The 24,930-nt window shown below is 42.8% G+C and overlaps 1 protein-coding gene across 1 annotated transcript in view; it reads left to right on the top strand.

The window, feature by feature from the left end:
* Nucleotides 1-24,930, top strand: part of PHLPP1 (PH domain and leucine rich repeat protein phosphatase 1) — a 169,634-nt gene that overhangs the window by 91,664 nt on the left and 53,040 nt on the right. The window contains exon 4 of the mRNA XM_090285418.1: nt 11,537-11,703. Within this exon, the coding sequence (XP_090141544.1) occupies nt 11,537-11,703 (167 nt within the window). The remainder of the gene's footprint in view (nt 1-11,536; nt 11,704-24,930) is intronic.

The following is a 24,930-nucleotide window of genomic DNA, read 5'->3' as shown; positions in this document are numbered from 1 at the left end:
GAACAGGAGATCGGCTGCTGGTCTTAACAGCCACAATGGCCTTTCGGGTAAAGTCATTAAGGATGGCAGACACCGGGGAGAAAGATTTTGTCCTGAAAAGTCAGGAGTGGGGGACTAAGGGCTAAACATTTTAGTAAAAGCAGATTTTTACATACAGTATCTTCCCTCTCTCCAATCTGAAAAACCAGATACACAGAAATTTTAGTTGTTATGGTTAATGAATTAAAGGGAAAATGAGTTGTAAGGGTTGATTGAAGAGGTTAGATACTACAGAAAAATAAGTGGGAGAATGCCCTATTTGGGATATGAGTCCTACATAAAATATGGCCATACTCTTCTTTAAACTTTGTATGTTGTGGGTAAGCCTCTGGGAGTATCTTGTTCTGCGGTTCAGCATCCTTGGAGAGGAGGTTGGAGCTGCTGGGGAATGTGTGTGTGTGGGAAATTCGGGGTGGCAAAGCCTTACTATTTAAGCCACTTCTTCTTCAGCTTCCCCTTTCCATTGTCCTCTTGTGCTTCCTCATCTGGAAGGGATTAGGAAGTTACCCATTTGAGTCACACTCAGGGTTCCTGTGGAAATAGTTTCTTTTTCTTTTTGAGAAACAAAACAGTCACAGAATAGATTGTCTTTGCATCCTGATATTTAAATGAGGACTCATTCATTTTGATAAGGATCTAAGAGGAAAACAAACCAACAACAGGAAGAAATATCTGAGTTTCTGATTTTTAATGACCATCCCCATTCCACTCAGGGCAGGAGACAAAAAGAACCAAATTTTAATGTTTTTAAAATTAAAATGAATTAGATAATTAATTTAAAAGGAAACTTGATTATTTTCACTTTATGCTTCTGGATCTTAGCTACAAGAAGTGTTAATCTTTGTTCTGATTTGTGTCATTTGATTTTGGGAAGCTTTATAAAAGATTATTAATTAGGTATTTTCTCTCAAGATGGGGTTTTTGTATACTTACTATTTTTTAAAGTTAATCTTAGGATTTAGTATTACTTGCCAAAAATAATTCCCAGCGCAGCCCCTTGAGAGTTTTTATTGTGGATGAGTGTTAGTAGCAGATACTGTGGAAATTGCTCCTTTGGGAGGATTACAATATTGATTGTAAAGTCATCCCTAAAACATTTATGCACAACATGCTTTAAAAATTCAGTGAACATCCTATTGTGTACAGCGTAAAGAAGGTCTCACATAGATACCAGTATCCAGCATGTTTTCAAAGAGCTTGTAGGGGCAGTCATGTATGAGGCTGAGGGTGGCAGCCATATATATGCTCTGTGGCCCAGTGTTTTAAACTTAGGCTCCATGGGGCCATTTAGCTCCCGTCTCCCCTTGTTGATGGACAGCTGACGTGCTGACAGTTGCTTGTGACTGTGGTCATCACAGTGGTTCTCTCTCCTGCAGTGTTTCTTTCAGCATTAACCATAGTATTTTTTAAAATTTAATCTTAATTGTGTTTTTTTTTCCATTACCATTTAGTCCCCTTATACCTGCCTCCTCCCAGCGATCACCACACTGATGTTTTAGGTTACCTTTTAAAAAAGAGAGAGAGAAAAGAAAGTCACTGCAGTGAACCTTTGGTTGGCATGATGTATTGTGTTCACCCTGAAAATGCATAATGTAGGCACATCAGGGCCACATTTCGTGCTGAATTACAGATCACATGCAATGATGAGTAAACATCACCCTTTAATTACGGTATGTGGTGAGTCATACTTGAACTTTTGCTTTTGTGTGCTTAAAAAAGTATTTTATTCTGATTTTACTCAAATAATACTCCACTAACCACTTCCGTCAGATCATTCTAGTATAATAGGATTGAGGTTTTTAACATGGAGGTATGTGTTATTAGATGCAGTTGCACGGAACCCTTCAAGATTAGTCACCTTTTACACATCTTTTGCCTCTAATTTGAAGCGTAGTTTAGGGAGTGTGCTGCTCTTTGTCACCATGGTTTGTCTCCTGTCTTTGAGGGATTGTGCTGTGGTTGTTTACACTGAGATTATGCTGGTGAAGAAGCTTTGCTGGCAGTCCTGTTCTGCTGAGGAGTCCAGGGCTTCCCCGAGCTTGATGGGCAAACCCTCACTTTCCAGTTCAGACCCGTTCTTTAGATAAAGAAGCAAGGCCATTTGACCAAGGACAGTCTAGCAGGTCTGTGGTAGAATCTCAAGAAGAACTGAAGGTCTGAGTGACGTACATTTTAGCTTATAAAATGTCACCCTATCTCAAGGAGATTGCTGTTATACCAATTATGTAGTGAAAGGTTTGGAAATTCAGTATATGAGATATTTGGGTACAGGAAGACTTCCAAAAAGTAGAGGCAAGCTGATGAAGGCTGACTTGGAGTTCACCAAAAAGATAAGAGGCAAGAGGACATTTCAAGGAGAGGTCAAGTGTATACAAAGCCATAACTGTGTAAGATGTAAAAATGTAATTATATCACAGATGTCTGAGAAGGGCTAGAAACAGAAAATGAGAGAAGCTAGATAAAGTAAAACAGTGCTGGCCAGTATAGATTGTTTCCTGCTAGTTCCATTCATTTTCTTGGGGAAATGTGACTGTAAGTTACCAAATACTATAACTAACTTTCTAATATAGTAATGGGTCTGTTACAGAAAAATTCACATTATGAAATAATTCCTTCTTACAGATATAAAGAACAGGTTATGAAATTTAACTTCTGCTTTGAATTTAAGCTGAGGTTGAAGTATTTGGGATTGAACTAAACTTTGTTTTTGTAATACATAAAACCATGATTAATTTAGATAATGAAAATATTAAAACGATCTCTTTGCAGTTATAATTATGCATAATCTTATTTCCACATTACTGATCTCTTTATTTTTTCCCTGTGGTAACTACAGGTTCTGAAATCCTAGTTAATGTTAGTCCTAAAGAAGGGGTTTTCCCTTCAGTTCTAAGTCACTTCGGTTTATTTAATTTTATTTTCTTCTTTTTTTAAATCCAATATTCTGCACGTAAAAAAGATAACTTAGTTTGCTCACCCTATCATAACAAAAGAAGCATGCTTTTGTGAAACAGTGCAGACCACGTATTTACCCTTCTAACTCAGCCCGCATTATCTCCATCTTCCCTCCTCCTGTCTCCTCACCCACCCACCCCTTCTCCAGCTTTGTGGGAATTACAGAGGTGTTGCTGCTGGCCCCCCTCCTCCCGCCCCCTCCCTGGCTCGGAGAGGTTGGGAGCGGGGAGGAAGGAGAATCCTTATTCCACTCTTTCTTTGTGCTGAGCGATCTTCTGGGCTCCACTTCTAGGGTCAGGACCTTAGCCAATGAAAGAAACATGTTCTTCATGTGGATTTTATTCGTAGATTATTATGTTTCGTTGTCGGCAGCTGTCCGTCTCGAGAGACGATGGTGTAGCTTCTTAAGAGTCTATCTGCACCGCCGAAAATGGCTGTGCAGTCCGACTCGGGAGTGACACGGTATCTGTCTCCTCCCGTGTTGAATCGACATCTTGCGATGACGCTGGAGTGTCCTCTCCAGTGAAGCTGAAGCTACAGAGCCTGGGCAGGGTGATATGGAGGGTCTGCTGTTGCCCATGCAGCAGACCCCGCCTCTCTTCGCAGCTGAAGGGTCCAAGGGAAAGACGGAGTCAATACAGCTTGGCTTCAGGTGCGCCGCAGGAGTTGCCGGTGTTGACTACAACGTCAAACCGCCTTAGGGACTCCGGCTCCGGATTTTCTGTCGGGGTTTACTCCCTTAGCCTTTCCCCTGAAGAGGTATGCCGCAAGGCAGCGGAGGTTTTTTGGAGTCAGAGTTTTCCTTCTCTGATGTGCCCTGACTGGAAGATCGAACCAGCGACACTTAGCTCGCAGGCCGACGCTCAATCCACTGAGCCAAACCAGCCAGGGGGATTATTATGTTTAATAAAGTGCATTTTAGGTTTCAAGTGAAGAACTTAAAGATATATCTTAGAGTGATAACATCTTAGTTTAAGATTACAATTGGGAAGGGCCGTAAGGTAGTTGCCAAAAAGGTACCATTACTGGAGTAATTTCTGGCATAGTTGCCTTAACAATTATTTGGTAAATTCTTTGAAAGTGTTTTTTAGTGTATCCTTAAATCCTCGTCATCATCTTAGTTTAGAGACTCAGAATTTAGGTTTTGGAAAGGACCTTGTGGACTCCCAGGCTTCTTCCCTCCTGAAAAATGTCTGTACCCGCTGGGTAGCTCAGTTGGTTAGAGTGTCACTGTGGGCTTGACCCCAGGTCAGGGCACGTAACAAGAGTCAGCCCTGAATGAGTGGAGCTAAAGATCGATATTTCCCTCTGTCTCTCAGAGAGAAAAAAATCAAAAAAATTGTTAACGTATTTACTTACCTTGGCCAATCCCTATATTTGTAACCTAGAGCTTTGAATTTTCTGCATCTACTCCGGAGTTAAATTCTTCATTCTCCTATCTGCTTGTCTTATTTATAATTTTATGAAGTATGGAATGATGGAATAATTGAAAAAGTATATCAGTGTAGTCTATGTTTAACTTACTGATCTTGTATGTTAGATTTGGCACTTGAGCACTGAGGGTTTTATATTTTAGGGACGAAACAAGTGGCTTATTTTCAGTGGCAGAACCGTTTAAGTATGCACTTACGTTATTTATCTTAGTATGTAGAAGGTTAGGATGCGAGCTTTGCGGTTAGCTGCCTTTCCCCTTGTCCTTCGTCACGGCGGCGCCGCCTTTGGGGGTGCTGCGTTCTGGACCTCGGCGCCTTCTCAGGTAGCCACTCTCTAAAGAGGCTGTTTACACACATTTTGCCAATAAGGAAATGAGGAAGGAACTCTGAGCTCAGATTTGATCTCCACCCAAGGCAAGCTCTATTTTTCTGTTGTTACGGAGAAACACAATGGGGCTGTGTGTGTGCAGGGCAGATAGCTGTTAGCGGCACCGCTGGCTAATGATTCTGGGCGGCCGCGGGTGCCCTCTCCTCTGAGCCTTCACAGCTCGCTGGACAAAGACTGCAGCCCTGCCTGCTCTGTGCGGCGCCGCGTGGGTCTCCGCACACGTGCCGGGAACACCCGCCCGTCTTGTCAGCGAGGGGACGGTGGGTGCTGCTGGTGTCGCTGGGAGCGCCGAGGCTGTCCCCTGCTCTGTGTGCTGCACAGCACCATTGCACGCAGGCTCATACGTGGCCGTTGTGTGGGTGTGGGTGTCCTTAGGACACCGGGCTTTTGAAGACAAGGAACACGCCTCTCCAGTACCAAGTCCAGGGCCTGGTTCTTAAAGGCACGTGATAAATACATGTGGGAAGAGCCCCTCATCCCCGCCCCGTCCACTGCCCTGGCAGAGGGAGCAGGGTGCCTCGGCTGGGGCTTCCACAGGGAGCCTGTGTGTGTTTGTCCTCCGCTTTTGCAGCCTGTGGCCCTCTTCTTGCTCTTATTCTTGGGTCCCTTCACTGTGTCTTAATTGGTACCTTATAGTCTTAATAAGCCTAATCTTAAAGTCGTAGTTCCGTCCTTCCCCAAATACTTCTGGGGAATGAAAACTCAGTCAGTTGAGGTCAAGAAGTTTTTACGGAAGTCTAGTAAACTCCCCAGAGACTACCTTGTAGCCAGGGCATAATTTCCCAAGCCACAGAAGGGCAGGCCAGAACAATTAATGACTCATAACGCCAGTTTACGACAGTCCTTTACTTTATACAAGCAGAATTATTTGTGCTATATCAGCTGCTTTAACCAAGCTTTACAGAGTTATTTTGCTTAATTTGAACATGCCATACACATAATAAGGATAAATACTACTTTACTCAAGTGTAGTGGAGACAAGAAATGCATGTTATTCTGCACTTTCCCTTGCCCAGGAGAGATGAGCGTCCACCTAGTGAACGTGAAGCACGATGGGAGTGATGCAGAGTGCAGCCCTGTTGCACGGGGAGGGGGAGGGGTTAACTTTGAAAGCTTGGTGGGGGTAGTAGCTTAGGGATAGGACAGGTACCCTGGCTTAGAGATGCACCTCAGCTAGAGTCAGAGCACAGACTTTTTTTTTTTTAACAGAAATGTCCTAAAGTTTGACAAAGAAACCACTGAGGAAAGTGCTGATCTGAGTAGCATGTTAGAAATGTGTGGAAGCCCTGTCAGTAACCTGAGAAATTCATTTTTTTTGTCTCGTATTTATTTTTAACCTGCACTGTTCCTTGGGGGAAATATTTTGTGGGCCAAATGAACTTTTTTTCATACATGTTTACAAGTCATTTGGAAAAGAAGACAGCCTGAGCAGGTGGTTAGGATTCATGTTCATTTTAATGTGTCTCCCAGCATATGTAGCTTCATGGGAGGAAAAAAAATCCCATTTAATTTACTCACTAAATCATCAGCCTTAAAAAATGTTTTGTTGTTAATTCAGACGAGCCCCAATTTTCCCCAGGCACAGTTACCTTGGACTTAACCCTTCGTGTGTAGTGCACTGATGATCTGTGGGCTGCCCGGTAGCGTAGTGTTCTGCCTCTGCCTCGTGAGCTCACGTGCGGAACTGACTGCTCCGTGGCAGGAGCGGTGGCCTGTGCTGTGTGGTCTTTTGTCTTCTAGATTTCCATTGCTTGCAGCGACAGTCCTTGGCTTCAGGATCCTTGGTCTGCAGAGCCCCTCCCGAGTTTTAAGTGAGAACGTTTTATTCACAGTGGCTTGTGTAGTTGGTCAGGGTCCTACGTATTCCAGTTTAGGGATGGAGAAGCGAGAGGACAGATCAGTGAGGGGACTTTTCCAGGCCCGCATTGTAGGAAGCGGTAGAACTGTCTCTACAGGGCATGCACACTGTTAACACCTGTGCCTTTCCTCCTCTCTGTCCAGCTGCTCGGGCCTCAGCTTTGTCTTCCACCAGCTTGATGTTTGGGGTTGTAATAAAAATGTAGTAGCTTTTGCCTAAAGGACTTAATATGCTAACGTGAGGTTCTCTAGAAGTTCCTTTCTGTAACAAAGATTTGAGGTGGATTTCTACCTGTGCTGCTTCTTTAATTTTCTTGCCAAATTTCTATAGCCCCCTTTTAAACTTTTCCTGGAACCGTTTTAAATTTAATTACTGTATTTTTTGCTCCATAAGACGTACTTCTTTTCCCCAAAAGTGGGGGAAAATGTCTGTGCGTCTTATGGAGCAAACATTGCGTCACAGACCGTGATGTGTATGACCTGGCCTGTTAGCGGTGGCGACAGCTGTTAAAAGAGGAAGCGGTGGGCCCACGTGAAACCCTTGGGGACGCTTAAATGTCCCACTTTACTGCTGAATCTCAGGGTGTCTGGTCCATATGAAGATAGCGAAGAAAGTGATATCAGTGATTGTGAGCAGCTGAGCTTCCTAAATTCTGACACTAGTGATGATGAGTTCTTGGGGTTCCCAGAAAACTAGAAGAGTACGTGAACCTTAAAGTCTCTCCTCATTTGTTAATGACAGTGATGGTGGTTCTTGATACCACTGTTGACTGCTGTTCTCTTTACGTGGTTGAAATATGATTGTTATATTTTATGAAACATTTTAGTACACCATTAGGTTCAGAATTTTTTTTTTCTTGTTTTCCTCCTCTAAACCTAGGTGCATCTTATGGTCAGGTGCGTCTTACAGTGCGAAAAATATGGTAGGTGCTTACCAGGTAGTATCATGACTGCCCAGGTGGACAAGCTGTGTGAGGTAGGAGTGGGCCAAGTCCATGATGTCAAGGAATGTTGCCCCTCATGGGACTTCACCCATTCCCTGTGGGCAGCAGGCAGTCGCCCCTGCTTCTCTTCAGGAGGACTCCTGTCTTTGTCACCCTCCCCCTAACCCCCATCTTCATTCCCAAGGCTTAAGCTTGTCCTACGGATACCATCTGATTGTCTTTGTCCGGGTTATTATTTTATCGTGGAAGTTAGAGGGGCCTCCCTTCCAGTCAGACACGCCCTGTGCCCAGGCCCTGACGCGGTGGCGCGGCGCTGACAGCTCAGGCTCTCGTGCAGCCCTGAGCTCTGCTGCTGCTTACAGGTGCCCTGGGGCACCCTGTGTGGCTCAGGTCAGCCTTCGTCTTTGAAATGAGAAGCCCTTTCTCCACTGAGTTGTTGTGAAGGTTAAACACTGTGGCTAAGGCACTTCGAAGTGTGCCTATCACAAGTGACGCATCTCCTGGATGTCAGCTTTTATTGTTGCTATTACTGCTGCTTGCAAACAAAAGCCAAGATCATAAAAGCCTTGCTGAGAGGTGTATACGAGTAGCATTCTGATCTATTTTTATTACTTATTTAGGTCCTTTTTATTTTGAGAAGGATCTTAGATTTAGCAGGTGCTGTGTAGGTAACCAGCAGGTAGGTTTTTCACTAGGAAGCAAGCCAGTCCTCTTTGTGCCCTGGCAGGTCTGGGCAGAAGCACTTCTGCGTTCCTTGACTGCAGGGACAGGGCTGGCAGAGGGGCAGCCCGTGGTAGCCTTTGTGGTCACCATGGCAGCTCACTGCCCCACTGCCATACTGCCATCACGACGTGTTAATTTCAGTTCTCACGGTGGCTGTTCCCGTGCCGCCCGGACCCCACAGACTGCTCTTGCTTGGTGCAGCTTTGTTCGCGTGGTCTCTTCCCCGCGATTTCCAGCAGGAGCAGCTTGTGGTCCAGAGCGAGGACAGGAATCAAACACAACGTGACATTTAATCATTACTTTGAGTCGTCCAAAGAGAGTACGTAGTGTGATGCTTCAGCTGAAATAGAGTTTGTGCTCTTCAAAGGAGTCTCCGGTGAAAGGGTAGCCTGGGCGGGAGGGAGGGAGGCGTGCAAGGGCGTGCCGTGGCCGCCCTCCCGCGGGCACCTGCTGAGGGGCCTGCCGGGTGCTGAGCTTACCAGTGAGCACGGCAGGCGGGAGCCCTGCCCTCTGCAGCTTCCAGTCCAGAGACTGGGACTCTTCTCAGAGCCTTTCCACACTCACCGTTGGCTCGCATGGAAAGCAGTCTTCACAGTGACCTACCCAACGGGCTCTGCGGGGTCTGCTGCCCACCCTCAGCCTTCCCTGCTGACCTCATTGAGGGTCACTCCTCTTACCATAACCTCTCCATGCTGGTTCTTGTAGATTTTCCCTTTTCTAACTGACATTTTTATTGCAATTACGTTGTTTTTTCTAATTGCACATATACATATGGCACGAAGGATATTATCATTTCCATGTATCAGCCTCCCTAGTTGTCAGTATATTGACATAGTTCATATCTTCTGTTTTTCTTATGTGGAAATAAACATTACAGATAAACTCCAGATCTCCTATCAGCCTATTCCCGTTTTCATTTCCCTCCCTGCCTGTCTAGAGGCAGTCATCATTAATTTGGCATGTGACCAGCGGACGGTTTACAGCTTAATTGGCCATGTAACTATTCATAGAGTATGTGGAGCTGTGTGTGTTTGTGGTAAGATGTTTTTCATAAATGAGATCATACTGTATGTAACATTCTGCAGTTTGTTGGTTTTTTTTTTTTTTTTTTTACCAATTCAGGTTGATGCATATGAATCTGGGCTATTCAGCTTAACTGCAGCTCTCTCTCTCTCCCAGCTTCAGAGTATATACATCCCAGGGAAGGCCTTTGATCAGCCTAGCTTGGGTTCCATGCCGGTTTCCATTGGCTCAATCTGTGGGTTCAGCAGGTGGGGTGCTCTGACGGTTCTGGCCGGGAGTACATGCCTATGCCTGTAGCCAGAGGGCCGGCGCACTTTGCGGCTCTCACTGGCATCGCGTGTGTCTGAAGGATTGTTACAGGAAGGGAGGGGCAGATGAAAACACGTATTTCCACTCAAGTTTCAGACTTGAGCTTAGACTTCCAGCCCTCTGGGAACCCGTTCCTGACCGCTGAGATCACGCAGCCGGTAGCCGTCCTCGTGCACTGCATCATAACGGCCTCTCCGTCCCACGAGACGCGCGCATTCAGGGCAGAAACTGCGTCTGTCCTGGGCTGCTGGGCCTCGGGAAAGGGACGCGACGTTGCACGCTCAACACATTTTTGAATGAAGGATTTCACCACATGCAGTTTTCAGCCTCGTTCCTACGAGCAGGTTCCTGCCCGTGAACCTTGTGTGGCCATGGCACACTTGCGCCTGCCTTTTGGGCCCGTTAAATTCTGGCTCTTTTCACATCTTTTGGTTTATTTGGGTGATTTGGCTCTGTTGGGGATTTTCTTTTCCTTACTTAATAGTGAAAACTCAAGGAAAGATATAATTGTTAAAACGCTTACTCCGCCTTTTTTTGTAAAATCTTTTGAGTTGGGCCCTGTCAGGCTCTTTAACTCCTTATCCTCTTAGCAACATGTCAGTAGCAGAATATGTTTTGTGCTGAAGACCCTCTTTCATCAGGAGAATTTGCACTGCAGTGGATATAAGATGTGAACCATTCGTTCTGTTTGGAAGTAATTGTGGTGGTGATCACAGCAATCGCCAGTTACTGAATGCTGCCTCTATGCTGGGCGCGGAGATACCGGGGCCATCTCTGTGTCTGTTGTGCAGATGAGCCACGTGACCTCCTCAAGTCCTGTCGCCTCCTCAGTGGGGGGCCAGGATGTGACCCACATGTTGACACCAGAGGCACACTGCTAAGGACCGTGTGCGCTGCCTTCTGTAATTAGGAAGGAGGAAGCTGGGGTTTGGTCGTAATAGAGGGCATCAGGTCTACCATAGGCAAAGCTTCGGTGAAGATTAAGAGCATGAGGGAGAATCCCCTGGATCTTAGAATAATATTCCCACGGCCTCTGTCAGGGGAGAAGGTGCCAGGCTGTGTGTAAGTAGGGCTGAAGCCATGCACAGTGGCCGGAGCCAGCACCACATTGCCCAGATAGAGAACATTTAAGAAATACAGGTTACTTAGTGCTTTACTGTCCCCAGCATGGCATCTGGGACTTTGGCCATGGGAGGGGTCATCTAACCAGGAAGGCTTTGAATATGTGGATAAACATTTACACATAAAGTAAATTTTACTTAGAATACCTACATGAAGCAAAGCACAGTGAATTTTTAAGCATTTCACTGAACTTTTATGGGAGAGACAACCAAGAAGTTTATAGCAGGAAAGCAGTAGAATCTGATTATATCTCCCATTATTATCAAAGGTATGTCCAAGACTGCTGATGGTACTTTTCTTTATTTCCACTGTTTTAAATGAAAACATATAAGAACTTACATAGGTTCAGTTTAGTGTCTTATCTCCCAACCCTGTATTTAGTCTAGTCTTGTATTATTTAGCTCTGAATTCTCTTATCATGGATGCTTTCAGGAATATAACCCCTGGAGTTGGAGGTGGTTACTGATATCACTAAACTTGATAGGATAATCTGTGCTCTTTGTAACCTGTCTTCTTTCTATATAGGTTACTGTAAGTACCTTCCGAGCTGGGACACTGCTTTCTGGTTTTATAGCAGGTCCTTGACTCAGTTCTGTACTAGGTAAATACCCTGATGGTTTATATTTGGACTAATAGTGCTACTTGCATAGTGTGTCAAGCGGTTATCTTGTTTCTGTCCCTCGAGAGTTGTTACTGGATGAGTGGATGGAATGAAATGCACGTGTGTTTTTGTGCCCTGCCAGGTTGCATCGCAGCGCATTAGCTCAGTGGACCTCTCCTGCTGCAGCCTGGAGCACCTGCCTGCCAACCTCTTCTACAGCCAAGACCTCACTCATCTCAACCTAAAGCAGAACTTCCTGAGGCAAAATCCCAGTCTGCCAACTGCCAGGGGGCTCCAGGAACTGCAAAGGTGAGCACGCCCCATGGAGAATTAGAAAGGGGAGTGGTGTCAGCTCCTGGTTGCTTCTTGAATATTATCACTTAAAAAGCTACAGTATGTAACTTTCTCTTTCAGAAAGCAGGGTAATAAGACATTATCAATTCTTATTCTGAAATTTTTTCAAGGTTCCTGCCTTTGAAATGAATGATTTATGATATTCATTAACAGGATGGATTTGTATAAGAAGAACATTTCTCTTTAAATCGCTTCTGTTTCTTAACCGATCTACATATGGGTCAATGAAAAGGTCATGATGTTTGGTGTGTTACTTCTGAACTACAGGGGTTTGGAATTATTTCTTTTGGAATTTATGAAAGGTCCCGGTTTTTCCATGAAAGGACATTTCCTGAGAAATACAAGAACTATGCTTTAAATCCATTAATACCATCTAGGTCATCAGGTGATTAGTGTATAGATTTCCACAGTCATGTGTTAAATGAAGAGAGTCTACTCCTTTGTCACTGTAGAAAAGGGACTTTATTTATATGCACATCTATAACAGATTTAAGAATTTACCATATTCATTTCCTTTTCCTTTTTTGGAGCAATGATCAGTCTTGATTCTGTGGTAAATGAAGCCTCTGATACATATATATTTGTTGTAACTATATGACTATAACTGCAGAAGAATATAACTTAAATAAATAATGAATTGTTCATTTGTTCTAAATGACTGATAATGATCAAGAGATGAAAATATGGTAATTAATCATTGTGATTATGTGTTTGTGGTTTTTAACATCCAGGAAGAATAATTAAGTGTTTAGTATAAAGTTTATGCAGATATGTAGGAAAAGGAAAGAGTATTTTAATGGTCTTTTCTGATAATTGTGAATATGTTTTTGATTTTATCTCAAAACTCGACAAGCAGTTATTTCTTAAATATTAGTTCCAATGTAGAATCTAAAACCTTATTAGTGAACATTTAAAATTGTTTTGCGTTAGGATCCATTGGTTTTTCTTGCGCTTTGAATGGGTCTTTGCCCATACATCATTTTTCTGCATTATGCATTGGTCACTTGGAAAATACCGGGTTGTTGGGTAATACAGATATTTCAAATGGTAACATATTTCATTATGCAATTTCAAGAAATCACAGTTGTTAATATCACCACTCATCTCATCAGAAAAATATTTATGTGTTGGAATGTTGTCAAGCTTACAGTGGAAACCAGTTGTCCAAAATTTTAATTTTCAGTTGAAAGCTGGGAGGCTGTCCTTTGGCAACAGACACTGTCAGTTGTTTTTCCTGAGTTGACCTTCTCCCTTCATTGCAGAGAACATGTCTGCCAAATGCCCAAGTCTAAATAGCGAGTTTGTCAGTTGTTCTTTCAAGTAAAAGCGGTATTCCGTAAACACAGTGCCTCGCTTGGCTCACGGCTCGAGAATCGAACACGTGCTCTCCTTGAATTGACCGTCACACTTGAGTACGCTTCATGTGCACTTCCCGTTTTCCCACCCAGAGGATAAAGACATGGACTCACAGGTTGAGATGTAATACAAATAACTTTCTTGCATCATCAAGGACATTTTTAAGTGGAACTGGCATTACAAGTATTTAAAAAAATTCTTCCTGTTATTATCTGCTAGAGAAGAAGGCAGTGGCAGCTGGCACAGTTTGGTGCCACATTGAGGCAGGTACGCGGGCAGTCAGAACTCCAGCGAAGATGTTACGTTCAAGTACGTCCTCAGTGTTCCCTGGAACTGATGGGCACAATGAAAGGAAAGCACAGCAGCGTTCTTGAACTTGGGCTTTCATATGCCCTGTGCACCGATAATGATGTTTACTGCCACCACCATAATAAAGTCAGTAGGAGGTTTTTTGCCAATGGCTCACATTATGATTCAGTCTGTTTTTGAGGTTTGAAATTATTTTGAAATATTTTTGTGTTTCACAGCAGTATAGGCTTCTGCCTTTCCATTACAGAATATCAAGAACTTTTATCTCATACTATTGAATCCTGGAGTCTCAGAACAGAAAAGGGCATAGAATTCATCCAGACTAGTGCTCTCATTTCAGGCATGAGGCACACGGAGATGTTAAATGCCAGGTTCAGGTTAATGGTTACCTTCTAGGAAGCAGTTGGGGGAATGGGATTAGGGAATGATTTGAAGAGGATTTCATCTATATCCATAAAGTTTTTTCTTTAAAAACAATCATTAGCAGATATGAAAGAAATTAATGGCAACTATGACAAAAATATTACTATTTTTAAAAGTTGACTAGTTGGTACCTGGATGATCATTCCTATTTTCTGTATTTTCCTACTTGTATATTTCATAATAATCCAAAAATTAAAACCTAAACAAAAAGAAAAGCTGCCCTGTCTGGTGTGGCTCAGTTGGTTGGTCATCATCCCGCAGAGTGAAAGGTCGCTGGTTCGATTCCCAGTCAGGGCACGTGCCTAGGTTGCAGGTTCAGTCCCCAATTCTGGGCGCATATGAGAGGCAACTGATTGATGTTGCTCTCTCACATCGATGTTTCCCTTCTCTCTGCCTCCCTTCCCTTCCCCTTTTTCTAAAAATAAATAAGTAAAATCTTGAAGAAGAAAAGAGAAAGAATCAAAATTCTCCTGTATTCATAGTGGCGGGGGAAATATGATGCTCCGGAGGAGCCAGCATTTGTGGACTAAATAAGGAAACCCCCAGAGGGATGAATATCTGTGGCATTGCCGTGCCTGTTCTTTGACCTCCTGATTGGTGTCCTGTTATCTATTGATTTTCCACCTATAAATACCTTTTCAACCCATCCTCCTTTGCCACTGCTCCCCATGCCCCAGCACACACCCTGTCCACCAGCTTCTCTGTTCTCAGAGGAAGCGCTTCTCCGCACTCACCTGCTGTGCCGCAGGGGCTTTGGAGAACTGGTGTCTTCCCGTCGTTTTCCTACTGCAGTTCATTCTCCCTCGTTTGGTTGCCTGCTGTTTTGTATATTTCTTGGTTTTGCTTTGTTCTGCACTTTTAAAAAATAACATTTTCCCTAATAGCGTATATAGATAAACAATGTAATAAGCAAAAAGACTTATTATAAGAATAGGTGCATAGAACTCCAGTTCATTCTTACGCCCAAGTCCTGCTCCCTAAGCAACTGCCTTTGAGTCTTTTTGCTGTTTTTCTCCATCTTCTGAAATAATATGTGTTATACTAGTATTTAAATTGTTTTCATTGTTGGACATTATACATAGAGTTATTACAATGGAAGATGAGGCTTTAACTCTTACATATGTCACACCTTGTCTGCTCACCCTCCGGGCATGAACTGCCGCTTCCTCCACGCTGTGCACAGGTACCAGTTCTGGTTAGGGGGGTGCTGAGGGTTGACATTCTTCTGAGCATGGAACTGCGATTCACCGCGCAGGCGCTTAAATGCAGTGGTTACGCTTCTTGTGCTGCTTCTCCTTCTCACTCGCTCACTCGTGTGCTTTCCTTTTTCTCTGGTGTCCCTGAGCTTCTCACAGGGCTCTGCCGCTGTTCTTAGTGACTCTTTCTGGGACCCTCCTTCCCCTGGTGCTGGGGCCCGCGTCCGGCCTGCCCTGCGGGCCTCTGCACAGCTGTCGTCATTTTCCTCGCCTCTCCCTGGTGTCTCTCCTGCGTGGGGCCCGAAGTTTTCCTGTGTCTCGTGACTTCTTTCTTGGTTTCCTCCCTTCCCTCCCTTTAATGGGATGTCTTCTAGGACCGTCCTGAGAATGGGGGTGTGGGAGCCAATTTATTGGGTACTGCATATCTGAAAGCAGTTTTGTTTTCCATGCCTGATTGATAATTTGGCTGTCTTCTAGATAGGAAGGCCTGTTTCTTCAGAATTTTGAAGCCAGTGCAATATTGTTTTCTAGCTTCTACGATTTTTATTAAGAAGTGCTATTGTAGGTGACTTGTGTGTTTTCTTTTCTCTCTCTTTTTTAACCCCCAAAGATTTTAGAATCTTTTTTTATGACAATCCTTATTTCGGCCACTATGAGGAATACTTGATCTGGAAAAACTATGTGCTTTGGTTGTGGGAAATTTGCTCATGAAGTGTTTTGGTGATTTCCTCCCCCTTTTCTTCCTCTGAATTCCTCTTACTTGGGTGAGACCTCCTTGTTAGTCCTCTGATGCTCTGATTTCCCTATATCTTTGTCTTAACCTTTCTGAAGTTCTACTGTCTTTATTTTTCTCAAGTCTTTCTTGTTTGTTTAAATTTGTTTGCATTTTAATAGCATTCTGTTCTTTTTTTGGTGGGTGCATTTTTTCCCTTTCTGAGGACATTTTATTTGTTTATGTGCTTATTTACTTTCTTCTTAAACTGTCTTTATTATCTGTTTGTTTATTTGTTTACCCTGCTTAGTTTTTTGTTAGAAACTTGAATTAACTGCTTGGTAATCACTTGCTCTTTGTTCCTACTTACTGATGAGTCACTGAAAAGTGAATTGAACTTCTCCACCACACAGCTTCATTGTGAGGACTGTCAGGGGTGAGCCTTGTGGTTTCGTTGGGAAAGTTCCAAAGAGAGTATCTGTGGATCTTTTCCCTAGGGTGTGTCGTTTTACTGGAGAGGAATCCTTTGGTCTTCTGCCTGGGCAGTGCATGCCAAGATTCAGGGAGCTGAACAGGGAAGAGAGCTGGAATCTCAAGGCTTAGTGTGTGGATTTGTATTTGATTCTCTTGTTTGCAGAACAGTGTTTTCTACGTTGCCTGAGGTCTTTCTTTGAGCCCAGAATTCTCTGCTTCAGTCTCTTTAGAATTGGGAGGATACAGGTCTAACACCTCCTTATATAACCTTTTGAAAGTCTTTTTGTAGAAGCATCACAAAAACAGAAAAGGCACAAATATGAGTGCATAATTTGGGTTTACAAAGAGAACATATCAGTTTCACCAGTACCTGCAACATAGGTTTCTGTTTTGTTCCTGTTGCTTAAAGCCTGGGGGAGAGAAGCCCAGGGAACCCGGTGTGTGGGGGCCGGACTTCCGGTGAGGCCGCTGTTGCACCGCCGTTTGGGAAAACTATGCTTTAAACCAATTTCTTTTTCTCCACAGCCTTTGAGATTCTTGTCCCCCGCCCCGATAGCCCACAGACGATTTTCTTGCTGTTTTCAGAGTAGTAAGTGTGCAAGTGTAAGTGAGCATGCACACACACACACACACACACACACATTTAATGCCAGGAATTGAAATTCTGTAATTTGAAAACTCATACTTCAGAAAGCATTAATGTAGCTTAGTTAGTGTGTAGTTTTGAGAATATGCCATTTATCTAATTGCTTATTTTTATTTCTATGCTTAAGGGATTAGAGCTAATGTCTTGTATGCTTTCCAGGGCAGGGGACATGTTAGAGAGTTCCCAAAGGATAATTTATTTTTATGTTTTTACCTAAGTCTCAGGGAATAAACATTTAGAGTACAGTGTTAGGGCAAACATCCAGGGAGACGTTTTCTCTTAAACACATATCCCCTTACTTTTTCTTCCTATTGCAAATTCTCACTTTAAACAAGTGAGCTGTTTTCACAGAACCTTGAAACTGGTGTTTGCAGCAGCATCTCAATCTGGAAAGATGGCGTGCTGATGTGCACACACAGGTCAGCGGTTTCAGAGGGAAAACATTGTTCTTGGAACGACTGCTGTTTGTTTTTCCTTTATTGGCATTGGAACTCTTAAGTTAGTTTTCAAAATAGAGGAGAGGCAACATGGTAATTTTTGGTAGTTTTAATGGGTCCTTTCCTAGTTATGTCACTAATAATTATAATGCACTATTTACCTCTCTTTTGTTAGTACCTCACTTATATTAACTGTGTCTCCATTTAGATGACCCAGATGGTATTGGCAGCGGTCCCCAACCGTTTTTGCACCAGGGACCGGTTTCGTGGAAGACCGTTTTTCCACAGACGAGGGCGGTGGTGGGCGGGGGATGGTTTCAGGACCATCCAAGTGCATCACATCCAAGCTCACCTCCTGCGGTGCAGCCTGGTTCCTTAGAGGCCACAGACGGGTGCCACCTCACGGCCAGGAGGCTGGGGACCCCTGGTATTAGTGCTTTTGCCACGCAGAAATATATTTAATAAAAATTTCTTTGTAAAGTCAATGAAGACAACTTTTTGCTGGTTTAAATTCAAGAAATATAACGGTCCTTTCCAGTCTTGAATGCATCAAAGCAGTGTGAACTTCCTTGTACTGGTACATTCTGCTGTACTAAAACATTTAACGCTTTTACATTGATCATTTATTAAGGTGTCGTGGGTGGTAATGTTGCATTCAAGGTTCTGGAGTTTGTAAGACTTATAAATCAGAGTTCTTTCATGGTCATATCCAGTGCAGTGCATTCAAAGAGCAACATAGAGGACTAACTCAAAAGCAGCGTTTGGTAGTAATAATTGCTCTGTGTCCCTAGTAGCTTTGTCCACGGTGTTTGGAAAGTTTTCCACTTAAGCTGAACTTAAGTGTTTTCTTTTTAGGTAATTTTAATTTACTTATTACTTCCATCTACCACTTTTAGAGATAAGCCTATGTTTTAATAAGTATTTGACAAATTGATAATTAAAATGCACTCACTTAAATTGCTTAATTCTGTGTATTGGAAATTGTAAAATAATTACTATCAGAAATTGGTTATGTTTCAGTTGTGTTAATGACTAGTGTTTGCATCCATTAATGCAGGAAGTGAATCTGCTTTCCAGCTCCTGCTATTTGTAAGTGAATGGGTGTCCAGAAACATAGTCAGCTCAACTAGAGGGTCCCGGCAAATTCTAGGAATGGAGTTTTTGTTTTTTTAAAGGACTACTAACTTTAGGTAGAAATTGATATTTCAAATTACTTGATAAATCAACGTGTGTTTGTAGAATTATTAATGTACTTTTACCATATATGATTCTGAAATAGGCAATAAAAAAAGAAAGAAAAATGTACCCATCAACTTTTTTTTTTTACATTCTCCTCTGGATACTGAGTTTTGTTTCTATTTTGTTTATTATTCTCCCCTTACAGTTTCACAATATTTTATGATATGCAGTAGTTTTGAAAGAACCAGTTTAATAAGGATATAATGCCTAGGAATAGCAATGTTGCCTCAACTTTGGAATATTTGAGGTTACATTTAACTTTGGCCTGAGTGAGTTAACAGTGTAGGTATCAGAAGGAAAGAGTTGACTTCAGCCTGCCACCTCTATTACTTAACTGTCTTCTGTATTTCTGTTGTTTAGAGGGCAGAAATCTGTTCTTCCTCAGAGGGAGGACCTGTTGCCAGGTCTTGGCAAATGAACATAAATGTGCATGAACGGTGGTGAGAATTGTCTTTTCCAACTCTGTGTTAAGTATACTCCACGATTTGCAGAAGGCATTTGTAGCAACTTGTAGAAGGAAGTGAGACTGGTAATTTATTACTTAAAACATTTCTCTTTGGTTGAAGGTAAGATGAGAAGACAGCATAGTGAGATGATTCAGAAAACATGACAGAGGAAAAGATTTGTAAGAAAGGATTTCAAGTTGGAGAAGGAGACATTAGCTTAAAAAAAAAAAAAAAAATCTGTGAATCTATTCACCATTCTTTAAACATATAGCACACCCTGCACAGAAGGGGCTGCTCCTAACTTTTCGTCTGCCAAACCCAGGCCTACCTGGTGACTCCTGCCCATGCTGCAGAGCATGTTTGTAATGACTTTTGTGTTTCTCGAAGCTTTTGGTTATTTCAGCTCCGTGTGAACTTTTTCTGTTCTCGATTGTTAGCTTTCTTGCTTTCTATGTACTTAATGAGTATTCGTTGAATTGAATTGCTGGTTTTTTCACCACTAGTGATAATCAAAAGAATGTGATCTGTTTACAAGAGAACATCCAAAAATGCTTTGAACAGTGGAACCAAATTTCATATATTTAGCGCTTGAGGTGACTATTTAAGGAGACAGCAGTGATTTAGAATGATTGCTGATCAATTACATTACATTTTAAGGCACCCAGAGATCAATTTCAAGAAATTTAGGAGTAGGTGTGTGATTGTGCCTCACAGGCTATGGTATAAAATGAGCATAATGTAACTTACAATAAGGTAAAGATGACCTTTGGGTCAAGGAGAGAATGAATTAAAGACGTGGGTGAAAGCAGTGATTTGAGCTGTGATTAGATGTGGAATTTGTTTTAGCTGGAAAGCATAAGGGAGCTGGGGAGGGGCGTGGGCCTTTCAGGTGGGAGGAGAGTGGGGGAGGAGGAATGAGGTGGAGTTGGGCCTGCGCGTCTGTGGGCGTAGCAGAATGAGAGTTATGAAGAAACGAGTCCTGAGACACTCCTAGTTATGCCTGGCATTTATTACGTGCCCTTCTTCTTAGAAAGCTCGATTTTTTGCATTTTAATCCCCATGGAGTGGAAAACAAATGACCTTATTTCCTCCCCTCTCTCTCGGGGATCTGACATTCCAGAGGCTGCAGAGTTACGCGTGTTAATTACTTATCCTTACCAGAAGTTCACATTTCTAGGTTTTTATAGAAAGATTTTAATTTTTGTTTTTATCAGTAAGTCCCGAAAACTCACTTTAAATGGAAATAGTGATGCTACATTAGCATACAGATCAGAGCTAGCATGCTGACATGTTTTTGCAGCTCATTTGTTGGACTTAAACTGCAGTGCTCAGGACAATTCCAGCGTCTTCAAAGACGCGCTGTCGTATAATCAAGTTACACGCAAACCAGAGCAGCTGGCTGCTGAGGAGCGTGTATAAGCCCATGTGTTCAGGCAAGAGCTGCTCCTGGGAGTGAGCACCTGGGGAGGGAAAGGCCACTGCTGGGGGTGGCGGGCCCGCCAGATGTTTAAGGAATTTCATGGACGTCGTGAAGTGCCCTTCTTTCAGGGAACTCCTCCCCACACTGGAAGTTCCTTTCTTATACAGCTTTCCTTTCAGATGAAGTTTTGATCCTCTTGGGAAGCTTTCCATTTCACACAATTTCCATTTTCCTTCCCTGAGCATTTGATCAAAGGAAAGCCTTTACTTGGTGCTTGGGGCAATGAAATTATGTAGCCTTTGGTCCTCTCCTTGGCGGCTCCTAACCTCATTTCTGGCAATAATAGCCTATTTTCTTCTTTCCTCGTACAGTGCAATTGGGGGGGGGGGGGGCTTGGAAAGAGACAAAAGATTTATTTATCAGCCAGACTGTACTGAATTACAGTTTGCCCTGTTGACTTCTTGGGGTCCTTTAAGCTGTTCTTTAGCATTTTTCCCCTCTTAAATAAGTGGGGAGGGATCTTCAGAGGCCTTGGCTTAGTTCCAGCGAGGTTATTGTATTCTGGCCAATTCCATTCTTCTGTTTGTTTTAGTTGAGCTCTTTGCTCTACTCTAAGCTTTAACTTAACTGCAAGAGTCTAACGTGAAACATAGTATTTGTAGGTATTTGCTGTTCTGCGTGGTAACCAGCTTTCCCTCCGTGTAGGTCTTAGGGAGCAGTGATAAGCGTGCAGTGAGAGGGCCAACGGATGCTGCTTTCATGGTTGTTGACGGCACAAGTGTCGTCATAACTTGGAACTTAGGAACATGGTTAACATCGTTGCTGATGAAATGACTCTTTGGTTGCCGGTGTGAGAACACTGATGGAAAGCAGTAATGTGCTTTCTCCTCCACCTCAGGGCAGACGTGGCTAATTCTGCAGCTCCTTCCGGCAATGACCTGTGTAACCTTAGAAAATTAAAGGCCCGCAAGGGTTTCTGTTTTTTTCCTAAGAGTGCCTATAATTTTGATGTCACTCACCACACTCTCCACAGTAACAGAGCTTTGAGCGGGAGGAGTTTCATGCCTGCTTTCATTTCCCACGGGTGGGTTAGGACCGGCTGGAGTTGGCTGGCTATCTGACTGACCTCTCAAGTAGGGCACACCCGTCCCTCCCTGGTGATGTCTTTGGGACAGATAATTAACGAGAACCCAAGGGGAAAAAGTCTGACTTTCCAAATAGTTGTTCTTAAAATTTTCTGTCAGAATGCACACTTTCACCCAACACAGAGAGGGGTGTGTGCACGTGTGTGTGTAAAGGAAATGCAACAAGGGAAGAGGGGGTGTTATTTGATTGATGTGATCTACAAATCCATGGTCCCCTATGCAAAAAATTTCACAGGTCACTAGCAGCGTCTTCATCTGGAACTTGATGCTCTGTGATTACTTTTCAAGCATCCTTTACAACCACAAGAATTCTTTGCTTGACAGTGTAGTTTGGTTACTGTTTCCCAGTTACACTCTAGAGTTTCTGCCCTCCAAATCAGTGGGTCTGGCAATATAATTCATGAAATGCTTGCATCCTAATTACTTGGGGTGTTTTGGAAACAGAGGTCCTTGGTTTTTACCCTAGACCTGCTGACTCAGAACCTCTTGTGGTGGGGTCCTGGGACCTGCATTTTTAACTGCATGCTCAAGTTCGAGAAACATTTTTACCCTATTCTCTTTGAATGCTCTCTCTTACGATTCCCATCTGCCTGTTGAACTCTGTTCATATCACTTAGATAAAAGTGAGTTTTCTCTTCTGGAAGCACTCATGATTTTTTTTCCCCAGTAAGTTTCATCTTCTGCTTTGTAGTGTAGCAGCTCTGCTCCCAAACCATTTCAAGTTCTTGGAGGGTGAAGACCATGCCAAGTTCATATTTGCGTGCTTCACACACCTTTGTGCACAACAAGAACTCAGAAAATGTTTGGTGAAAGAAGGATTTAGTCCTAGGACCAGACTTTTTTATTCTTAGTAACATCTTGGTGCTGAACTTTTTCTGTTTAACTACCAGATAAGCCTGGTCTATTCATGCTGTGAACTGAAGCTACTTATAGCACGTTTTTATGGCATAATTATTCTCCCTGGCATTAGCTTATGTTCACTTTCCCCTCTGATAATCTAATATCCTTGATAGAGATGGTGTCCAGTTTTCATTTTTATATGTCCTTGTATGACTCACCTGGGATTTTATCTGGGTATATTGTATGCATTTTCTTTGCTTTGAAAAGGAGAGTGGAAATAGTGACTTTTCTTATTCCTTTTACACAAATCTACTTTTTTACATTTTTGTTATTTGTCCTACTAGTGTAGTGGTTAATATTAAACATCTCTTGAGTAGTATTGCAATTAATTGGCCAACTATGGCTGATCTTTCGGTGAGAAAATTTTAAAAATGTTCTCATGGATAAATTGAGTAAAGAATCCATTTCATAAGAGAGATAGTTTAACTGTAACATAACATATTTCCTGTCTTTTTGATCATTATATTGCCAATTTATCAGAGTCAGAAAATGACCGATTTATGCTGCTTATGACTCACTGTTTTCATGAATTAGTGTAGGGTTACTGTGCATCTAGTGACACCTGTTTCTACATCATTGCTGTCTTATGGTTTGGAGTGGCTTTCTTGTATAATGTATCGGATTGGCCAGAAAGTCCCTTTAGTTTTTTTCTGTAAAATAAGACACTTTTTTCATTTTCACCAATAACTATTGATTTGGATATTTTGAGTATGTCGGCTGTCTCCCGCGTGGTAGAACGTTGATTGTTCTCAATTCATGTCTTGATTTGATCACTATTAACTTCAACTGTTCTACCCAGCTGTGGAGCATCGTCCAGCAAGAAATCTCCAGCACGAAGCTTCGCAAACCACTTTTGACACGTTTGATCAGTCACAGCATCTTCTCCATACACTGCACAGAGCTTTTTGTGTGTTTCTATTGCATATTTACCTTTCTTGAAATAATAAAGCATAATATGCCAAAAATATTGTGTATTTCTTCCATCTTCAGTATTAAAATGGCTACACCAATAAGTTTTTTTTAATAAACACTGATATGACAGCTGTTATAAGACAATCTAACACAATAGTTTTAAATAAAGTTAAAGACAGTAAGTGCTACTAGAGCCATCTTACGGGAAAAAACAAACGAACCTTTGACCACCCCAGTACTTCCTTGATTCAGGGGAACCTGCCCCTGTGCGCCCCTTCTCCTCTCCTGCGGTGGCTGTTGTGTTCGTAGGACTGATTTAGCTCAGGGTCTGGCACAAAGCAGGGAACCAGGAAGAGCCTCCTGTTTGAATTATTTTAAAAGAAAGATTAAAGTAAAAAATTTCCCTCTTTAGGGAATGCTTTAATTTGCCTTTACAGCAATATGTCCATTGTGATTACTGCCAACACTGAGTGTTCTCTATTTCTTCGATTATTATTTTGGAAAAATTATGTCTATCAGTTGTAGCTTCGGTATACTGATTCTGCTTTTTAACATCTTCAGCAATTAAGAAAATTTTGCTCAAATTCTTTTGTGACTGTAAATTTTCATTTTTATCCAAGTAAAATATGCATGTACTTATTTTTGTTTCCTTAGTCCTAGGAGAAGGCTTTCTGCTTGTTTTGCTTGTATGGAGAGTCATTTATGGCAGTTAGGCTTAAGATGGGACGGTTTCTGTTTGTGTTGGCTCCAGTGTTGAGAAGCTGGTCATGTGCCACGTTAGCATTTGTGTGGGCCGAGCCTCCCAGAAGACCCTGGCAGGTGCTCACTGGGAAAGAGGCTGGTGGGCTGCTTGGGCCTTGGAACAGAACAGAATGTGGAGGTTCCTGTGGATTCGCTTCAGAAGTTGTAAAGGGGCCGCAGGAACAAAATGCTGCACCAAGAAGCAGGGAAGCCAGCAACGAGAGTTCAGTCCCAGGGCAGTGCAGCTTGGGCGTGTGGAGAGCAGGCTGAGAGCTGAAAGGACCTGAGTCACGTGTTCTGCTGCGTAGGTGTTCCCAGCAGCTCTGAGGCAGACCCCGCCATCGAAGTGTTCCCCGTGCCCTGCAGCCGCAGGCGGGTCCAAGAGGGGCACAGGGCAGAAGGCGTTCGCTTTTTCCTTCTGCACCCACGAGGGAGAGCCGTTCAAGTCTTGTGCAAATTGTTTTGCTTTCTTATGTAACTGTTACAGCACATACAGGTTGCTCTATAGCATACCTGGACTGGAGCAAAACTATGAAGACATGACTGGTAGGACTAAGTTCACACGCCAGCAGTTCCACACGGAGGAGTCGGAATTTGAGGCGTGCTGGAAGATAAATCAAGCACGTTACTAATGTCTCTCTCACTCGTTGACTTAACTAAGGATTCCTGAGAGCAGTGCATTCAGTACACATTTTGAAAAGCACTTTGATACACACCCGAAAATTTGTCTTTCTAAAGATAAAAAGCATTACTTTGTCATGTCAAACTAATCATTTTATTAAAGCTTTTTACTGGCTCAGAACCACACAGTGGGCTCCTAGGAAGA

Source organism: Furipterus horrens, unplaced genomic scaffold, assembly GCF_987537825.1.
Source record: "Furipterus horrens unplaced genomic scaffold, mFurHor1.1.pri manual_scaffold_8, whole genome shotgun sequence".
Taxonomy (NCBI): domain Eukaryota; kingdom Metazoa; phylum Chordata; class Mammalia; order Chiroptera; family Furipteridae; genus Furipterus; species Furipterus horrens.
The sequence above is the reverse complement of the archived record's forward strand: the minus strand, read 5'-3'. Positions and strand labels throughout refer to the sequence as shown.